Raw genomic sequence first — 9092 nt, forward strand, 5'->3', positions numbered from 1 at the left:
TTATGCATCTTCTTTGGTCAAAACAATGGTAGGTAGATCCGGAGCTTGAGCCTCTTCCACGACTTGATAGAATTCTTTTAAATGCCTTTTGCGGGAGGACTTGGTTATTCCACCTCCTGCAAATCCTCTGACTACCATGTGAACGTGTCTATCAAAAGTTCGGGGTGGCCGATCTCGTCGACTCCTGTCTTCTTCTTCTCTTTTTTTTCCCTTGATCATCCAATCTTGTTGCCAAATATCTATCCAACTGACCTTTCCTAGCCAATTTTTCTAATTACATTTTTTAAATCATAGAAATCATTGGTGGAATGTCCATATATCTTGTGGTATTCACAGTATTCTGTTCGACTTCTACCTTTTTTGTTTTCAATAGACTGAGGAGGTGAGAGTGTCTCGGTATGGCAGATCACTTTGTAGATATCCACAAGGAAAATTCGTATAGGGTGTAGTTGTGATACCTTTCAGACTTATCGGGGTTAAATTCATATTTTTTCTTTGCTTCTTTCTCTTATCTTGAGCCTGGTAGTGATGATATTTGTTCTAACAAACACAATTTCACAAACCTATACGAATGTAACGAATCAAAGATAAAATTCTAATTGATTAGAATTGCTAAAATATTTTTTATAATTAATAGAAGATCTAATTTGTTAATATTTTTATTTTTATCCCTTGTGAAGCCTACTAGCATTCAGTGAAGACTTCAAACTATAGTTCTGAAAACTGAATCGGACCGGCCGGTCGAACTAGTTCGACCGGGATCCAATAATAAAAACAGTCCGGTCCGCTATTTATAATCGCAGGAGAAAAAACCGCTTAAAAACCGTCAAACCGGTTAGACCTAGGATTTAAGATTTAGAATTTAGGATCGGACATCTTCGCTGGCACGTCGTTTTCATCTTCCTCTTCCCCAGGTAGCTCGGCACGTTGTTTTCATCTTCGCTGGCTTCTCGGCACGGAACACAGGTTAGTGGCCCTTCTTTCATTCTTCGCCTCCGCTTCTTCCTTTTAATTTCTGAATGTTCGGTCTTCTTCTTCGTTTGAAGTTCTGAAATTGTTGTTCACTTTTTGTTCCATTTTTCTTGTAATGTTTTGTAAATTGTAATTGCCTGCTGCTGATGGATCTGTCTTGTATTTGCTGGTTGCTGATGACTGTAAAATTTTTTTTTCAAATTTATTGATGGCTTGTTGGCTCTGTTAGTCTGTTGCTTTCAATTCTTTGCGCTGTTACTGATGGCTCTGTTAGTTGCTGATGGCTCTTAATTTTTTTGTTCAAATTTACTGATGGCTTTGTTGTAGTTGCTGGTTTTGCTGGGTGAAGGTTTCGTGTTTTGGAATGTTTTATAATGTGCTAATGTTTGTAATTGCTGGGTGAAGGTTTAGTGTTTTGTGATTATTGGTTAATGTTTTGGTTTAGTGTTCTCTCTTTTTCAGATTTCCCTTCTTCCTGTATTTTTGCGTGTTGCTGCGTGTTGCTGAATTGGTAATCAATAAATTTACCTTTTTGCTGTAAATCGGGACTTTACTAGGATTTGTTAAATTTGCTGACTGGGACTTTTTCTTCTACTTAAGGTATGAATCAGAATGATGAGGCCAAGTTGTGAATGCACAAGTGTCAACGGATTATAATATATATTGAGTTTGTGACATTAGAAGGGTGTAATAATAACAATAATAGAGTCATGTTATTTGAATATTGAGGTTTAACATTTAAACTCTCAGCTTCTCAGCCCTGTTTGATTCTTCTTCTCAGGCAATTGAATTGAATCAACCAGGCCTTCCTTTTCTTTTTCTTTTAGTTGATTCTTAATTTTTCTAATATATGTAGCTTTCTGAATCAAGTGGATCAGATTATGTAGTTTTCTTGATTTGGGATATTTTCGGAGACGCATTATAAGAGTTATTTTATTATTATGTTTGCTATAAAAATATTCACATGTTGTGTATGCTTGTGATTGTTTCGGTGTTTACATTTTCTTTCCGAGTCACTTGCTATGGTTGTTCTTTGAGTTAAGGCTTTGTATGTGTGTGTGAGAACATGTGATAATGTTGAATGCTGTTGCATCTAATAGGAGTTCTTGGAGTACCCTCATCTTTGGTCCTTTGTAATTTATTTATTATTTTATTCTAAAACGGTTTTTTTGGTTGAACCATCGGTTGGACTGGTTGAACCAATAAACCAGTGAACCAGTGACTAAAGCGGTTTGATGACTGGTCCGGTTTTCAGAACATTGGTCCAAACATTTTGGACCATCAATCCTGTGCTTCCTTTCAACTCTCACAACATGTTCTTCAGTTCTCCCTCGAGCCATTCCCATTCCTGATTCCTCACTCCTCAGTCTCTCTTCAACTCTTCAACTCTTCAACTCTCCAACTCTTCAACTCTCACTCCTCAAAACATAACCCTAGGTTACAGCAGCGCCGCCGCAAGGAGTGGAGTCTGCTCTTCGTTTGCTCAGCCACAGATTCTTCCAACACACCACCGTCGTGCTCGTCTCCTCGCCTCCATCTCCGTCGCGCTTCTCCCACTCCGTCTCTTTCGTTTACGTTAAACCAAATTTCCCCTGAGTCGCATCTCCTTCTTCTCGAGCTCTCCACTTCTCATCCCTCACTCCCTCGAAGCCGCCGTTACCACTGCAGCTTGTCTCGCGTCGTTCCTCCGCTGCGCAGCCGCTGTTCCACCGCGTTGGCTCTGTTCCACCGCGCTCCATCCTTCCTCTGCTCTAGTTCCGCCGCGCTCTACCCTCTGAAACTCCAGTTCTACGGCGGCCCAAGCCACCCCTTCTCCAGTTCCGTGGCGGTCTAGGCCACTTCTTCTCCAGTTCTGCTGCGTCCATCCCTCTGTTCTCCCTCACCTCCGTAACTGTAATTGTTGTTTTAATTGGTGTAGGATTGTTAATCTGTGATTTTTCTTCAATTATTGTATTTATTACTTTGGTTTAGGATTGTTGATCATGTTCTTGATTATGATATGATGTTATTCTGTTGCCTTTAATTCTTTTTGTTTTTATTGTGATTTTCTGTTCTTGAATTTGTTAAGTTGATACTTTGTTAAATTATTTGTTGTTTTAATTTGCTAAATTGTTAGGTCGTTGCGATTTAATTTGCTGGATTTTCTATTCAGGTCCATTTCTTGTTTATTTGCTAAATTGTTGTTGTGTACCTAATGTTGTCTTTGAGATTATTGGGTTGCTGTGTTCTTCTCAAACTATTAATTTGCTAAATTGTTGTTGATGTGATCTTTGATATTGAGATTGGCTATTATTGTTGTTGTTGTTGCTGAGTTACAAATTATTGTTGTTGTGATCTTAAGAAAGTGTTGCATGCATCCAAGGCATGATTAGGAATTTACGGGATATATGTAAATGGCAATATTAATTCCAACAACAAAGCTGAAATAATCAAATATGTATTATGATTGATTTATGACTACTATTTATCCATGTTCGATCTGTTTCTAGTTGATACACATATAACATCATCTAACATGATAAAGTTAATTCTTAATTGTTATGCAGTGATGAAGCAGTTTTGTTTAAGATAGATGACGCTGTAATAAAAGCAGAAGCTGATCGCCTCCAACAAGTTCAAGATCATGATCTGAAAGGTGCATAAACTTTGTTTACACTCAAACTGTACTAGCTGAGACATGTTATAATTAGAGAGCAGCATAGATTATTGTAGAAGATACATTTTTTCTCTTATATCTTCACATCATTTTGTCGTCATTACAAGAATATTTGTTTTGTCACACTCCATTTTTGAGCTTATTAAAAGTTTTGGAACTATAGATGCGGCTGTAGCAATACCATTTCTGTCATAGGAGACTATCTCATTTTTTTTCTTTTTTAATTTTATTCCCTCTTCTAATAAAAGATAATACTTTCTTCTCATTGAGGTTCTATTATTATTACAAAGACACAATTTTAGTACTTTAGAACTAGACTGCATGAAGGATCAAATGTTGTCTTGATTATTTAATGAGGGAAGAATTTAAATACTTCAATAGTGATATAACGAGCGCTAAATAGTTAATTCATTACTTATTAGGATTTGTAAGTGAAGATGGTGGAAATGAAGTGTTTTAAATTTTGATGATAATTTAAGATTTCTATTAGACTATAGGTATGTTTTAGTGTATTTATCTATATTTTATTTATTATGTTATTATAAAACGGTTATTCCGGTTGAATCACGGTTGAACTGGTTGGACCAATAAACCAGTGAACCAGTAACTAAAACGGTTCGATGATGGGTCCTGTTTTCAAAACCTTCCTAATTCCTGATATATCCTCCTCTGCGGTTAGCTCCTCTGGTCGTCTCTTATTCAAGTTTCAATTCAGACTGATATTGGTAAGTGACAACTGTGTAAACTGATAAGGACACACTTTGCAGTTCCGGTGCTATTTACATACATGAATTCTTAGCTTCTATTCTCAAAACTTTCTACTCTTGCAATTCAATGGCAAAATTTTGCTTCGGCGTTGCTTCCTTGTTGCTTCAGTGGCCATGCAAGACGGACGTTTTCTCTGCTCTCTCTTTCTTTTTTTTTTTTTTCTTTTTTCATTAATTGTTAATTAGGAGCATTTTCTTGTGCACTCCAACTGTTTGAGGAAATGTCGCACTTTTTTATTGGTCATCTAGCTTAGTTTTTCTGACTTATTTGCATTTTGTAGCAGAGTGCTTCCTAGTCACCGCATACGTCAACAATTATTTATTTATTTAAGTCAACACTAGCCAATATTTTTTCCACACTAGTGGAGTACATAGTAATTCACGATTTTCTTTCATTCCCAATAGTAACAACTAACAACTGTGATAACTACATATATTTATTATATTTTTTTAATAAAAAATGGCATGTGCACACCAGTTACCAAATCAGTTATCATATATTTGTGTATAAAACTATAAATACATATGTTGTTTAACTTATTTTTAATGTGTATTTTGCATTTTATATTTCAACATGTATTTTATATAAGTGTTTAATTTGGTGGTTTATTTTTTGTGTCCACTTGGCATGGTTGTTTTTAATATATGAAAAGGGTATTCTAGAAGAAAAAGAAACTGGACACCAATAAAGGAGAATTCTGTTATATATGTTGTAGATGATAGACTATAAAGACTTAGCGTTTATAGTTGTTAAATTATTTTGTTATGTCTGTTAATTTTTTTTTAAAAATGATCTTGCTTGGGCAAAAAGTTGCATCTCCAATCCGCAAAAATAATTACCATTTATTTCTTTTTCTTTTATATGAAGTACTGAAGTAGTAACATTTGCTTCAATATTAATTGTAGGGAGCCTATTCTGTATCTATCTCTAAGGCTTGTGCATTAAGGCATTGAGATACAACAGAGGCCTGTATTTGAGAGACTATTTACATTGTCTTTGACGCGGGATGTTTCATAATGAAGTGTAGCAAAGGAGATATGCTCCTATGGCTAATTTTCAGCTAGCTTGTGGTTGCTTATTGTCATCTTGTTGATCTTATTCATGGGTTACATAACTTGAACTACTTATATTGCTATGGCTAAGTTTACTTGGTTTGCATGAACCTCTTGGGACATACCACACTCTTGTGATCTCTATTGATGGCAGCCTCTTGCTATAACCTAATATGCAACTGTTACAACCCATTTTACTCCACTACCAATGATGTTACCAAATTATGTCGTGCTAGGACTAGAGCAAACTCATTATATCAAAAACCCAGTTATTATGATTTCCGTAAACACCGTTTTGGTGCAGTATTAGTTGCTATTGGTATGGAAGAAACTGTAAAAGAAGAGGTGAAAGAAGAAAATCACAGAAAGTTTAGGTGGAATGAGATATGCCATCAGAATATGACAAATGAACAAAAACAGGCCATATCTAACCTTCCTTTCAGGATGGCTAAACGCTGTAAAGCGCTGATGAGACAGATTATATGTTTTTCTGCCGAAAAGGGGAACATATATGAGCTGTTAGGGGCTTGGGTGAAGATCATGAAGCCTTGCAGAGCAGACTGGCTTGCAGTTATCAAAGAATTGAAAACTCTGGACCATCCTCTGTACCTTGAGGTATTCTCACAACTTCTAATTTCATTCAAAGAGAGTTACTATTTATGTTTATCATAAATTTTACATGTTTTCTTTCTCTCTGAGCTGTGACATTACTTACATATCAAGTTAGTATCTTTGATCTCACGGATATTTTTCTGAAAAATGAAAACATAAAATGTCATTCAGCGCTGTGGACATCTGATCCAGATGACCACATCTACTTGCTTTAAGAGTCTGAACATTTCTGGTTCTTAAATTGAATATTTTGGTTTAAATGTCAATTTCATTACCATTGTTATTTATTAATTACTTTGCCATGGCCTTTAGCAATCTGAGCATTATGGCAAACTGACAATATATGTGTTTAATAAGTTTTTTGAAGCAAGGGATCTTTTTTATTTTCAATAACAACATAAATTAATTTAAGCATCATAATAGTTATTCATTTTTTTTTTTATATATAAGTAGTGATAGCTTTGCCATTATGAAAAATATCTATTTCTCTATATTTTGAAACGAAGCTTCATCTATGTATGAATTTGTAGGTGGCGGAATATGCTCTTCTAGAAGAATCCTTTGAAGCCAACCTTCGTGACTACACAAAGATAATCCATGGCTACGGCAAGGATAATCGACTTGAAGATGCTGAAAATGTTCTCACAATAATCAAGGAAAGAGGCTTCATCTGTGATCAAGTGATCTTGACTGCTATGCTTGACATGTACAGCAAGGCTGGACATCTTGACAAGTCTAAAGAATATTTTGAGGAGATCAAATTGCTCGGGGAACCTGTGGATAAAAGATCATATGGCTCGATGATCATGGCATATATCAGAGCTGGAATGCCTGAACAGGGAGAGATATTACTTCAAGAAATGGATGCTCAGGAAATAACTGCAGGCAGCGAGATTTACAAAGCATTGCTTAGAGCCTACTCTATGACTGGCAAGGCTGAAGGAGCACAGAGGATATTTGATGCAATTCAGCTGGCTGCTATCCCTCCTGATGATAAGATGTGTGGTCTAGTTATTAATGCCTATGGTATGGCCCGGCAAAGTCAAAAGGCTCGCATTGCATTTGAAAATATGAGAAGAGCAGGTATTGGCCCTACTGATAAATGCATAGCTTTGGTGTTGGTTGCATATGAGAAGGAAAACAAGTTAAATGAATCATTAGAATTTTTAATAGAATTGGAGAGAGATGGCATTTTGGTTGGAGAAGAAGCTTCTGTAGTAATGGCTCGGTGGTTCCGAAAACTGGGGGTGGTAGAAGAGGTTGAACTTATTTTAAGAGACTTTGCCATAAGCTAGCATTGTAAGAACTCAGTGGTAGAGTAACGCCATGGTAAGACATAAGTCATCGGAAGTTGCTGCATCATAATTATTAGAAGCTATAGTGAACTGTCTTTTCAAAAAGGCTAAGTTATCAGGTAGAGGCATACAAACTGCACTTTCACTTGTAATATATATGTTATGTTTCAAACAACAGTTGATCAATCACAAGCTGCACCCTTTCAGGGAGACCTTCAGCTTTTTCTTTGTGTGTAACATTTTCTAGCCCAAGACAAAAAACACTATTGTTTATGATCTTTCAAGAGCAATCTATTGAAAATAAAATGATAGAGCACAAAGTCTTACTTATCCTTCTTTGGATGAAAGAAGTTAAAGAATCATCTCGTTGTTTGGAATCTAGAACTGCATCCACAAAACATCTTCATCAGACAGTGAATCACCATGATCCAATTTAAATGCAGACTCTTGAATCACACTCAAGTCAGATGTTCTCTGCAGTAAACCGTGACTCCGGGAAGCTGATTCAAAGCCCTTGTTAGAGTTTAGGGTTTTGACCCGATTTCACATGACTGCTACCTTCATTATAAGGCATGGTTCTGTCTATAACAATCCTCTCAGATGCTATTCCAGTGGCTACAAGCTTGCAAGCTTTAGCCAAAGGGATGCTAATGGTTTAGGAGACAGGTTTCTGAGATTGAACTGTAGTAGATTCTACATGTTGATGTGACTTGAAAGTGATTCTGATGAGTGAAAAGCTAATGCTCACGGATACTGGCAAATGCACTAGACTGTTCAAGTATTATCACGGTGAGTGAATATCGTTCCCACGGGAATTAACGAATTGAGGCAAGTAATGTCTAATTTAATCTCTGATTAGATCAATTAAACTTTGGCAGGAGAAATGTGAAGTAGAAGAACTAACAGTCAAGATTATAGAATGTAAATGGGAGAGGATTTAGTGATTTATAAAGAAATCAAGAATACGGAATGTTAAAGGCTTTGGAGATGTTTATTGATACAAACATATAGTATACCAATTAGGACATAATTAATTATTAGGGATTCATAAGTATTAGTAATGAGAAAAATAGTATATATAGGGATATGGACTACACTATTGTGGTAGGCAAAGAAATTTAGTTAACTCTCATTTGGAGTTTCACCCTCAACTCGAAGGAGGGAATTACTGTATTTTTTCTTCATCTCAATACTCATACTCATATATTTTCCATTTTCATTTGTTCAATTCACAGCTTATATGACTACTTTATTGGTATATTTTATTGTTTACAATTAGTAAATTTTAATTCTAACATTGGTGCTCTCGTTGAGAGTCTTCCATAGCGGAAGAAACTCAAGTCGTTGGAAATACCCTCCCTACATTCGATGGAATCAATGGCTACGGATGGTCCATCTTATCCGGGTGATTCTGGGATGTTCGCGGCACTCCGGAAGCTCAGAGGTTGTTAGAAGTTTCGACTGCTTTCTCGGGTCAATCTTCGATATGGTTTCAACTATGGTGTTACCGGAATCCACATGCAGATTGGGATACATTTGATCTGGATTTTAACCATCAACTCCAACCTAATATGCGCCCACTTTTGCCAGAAATTTGCTGGAACAGAGTAGAAGACTGGGAGATTGAGTGGGAAGAGATTAAGGCCAGACTACTGCCATCAACAGAGCAAGAAATCACAGCAACCGATCACAAATCAATAAGTCCAAAATATGATATTGATGAAGGAGATGTAAAAT

The 9092-nt window shown here is 36.3% G+C and overlaps 1 protein-coding gene across 3 annotated transcripts; it reads left to right on the forward strand.

The window, feature by feature from the left end:
- Positions 862 to 8444, forward strand: LOC107608951 (pentatricopeptide repeat-containing protein At1g01970). 3 transcript variants are annotated; one of them, XM_016310742.2, is made up of 4 exons: positions 862 to 966; positions 3519 to 3607; positions 5302 to 6063; positions 6591 to 8444. In XM_016310742.2, the coding sequence occupies exons 3-4, from the start codon at positions 5596 to 5598 to the stop codon at positions 7353 to 7355; spliced, it is 1233 nt and encodes a 410-aa protein (XP_016166228.1). In that variant the 5' UTR covers positions 862 to 966; positions 3519 to 3607; positions 5302 to 5595; the 3' UTR covers positions 7356 to 8444. The 3 variants fall into 3 exon arrangements, with proteins under 3 accessions (XP_016166228.1, XP_016166229.1, XP_020963194.1); XM_016310743.2 differs by lacking the exons at positions 862 to 966; positions 3519 to 3607 and adding exons at positions 2285 to 2350; positions 4273 to 4353; XM_021107535.1 differs by lacking the exon at positions 862 to 966 and adding an exon at positions 2408 to 2865.

This window comes from Arachis ipaensis, chromosome B07 (assembly GCF_000816755.2).
Source record: "Arachis ipaensis cultivar K30076 chromosome B07, Araip1.1, whole genome shotgun sequence".
Taxonomy (NCBI): Eukaryota; Viridiplantae; Streptophyta; class Magnoliopsida; order Fabales; family Fabaceae; genus Arachis; species Arachis ipaensis.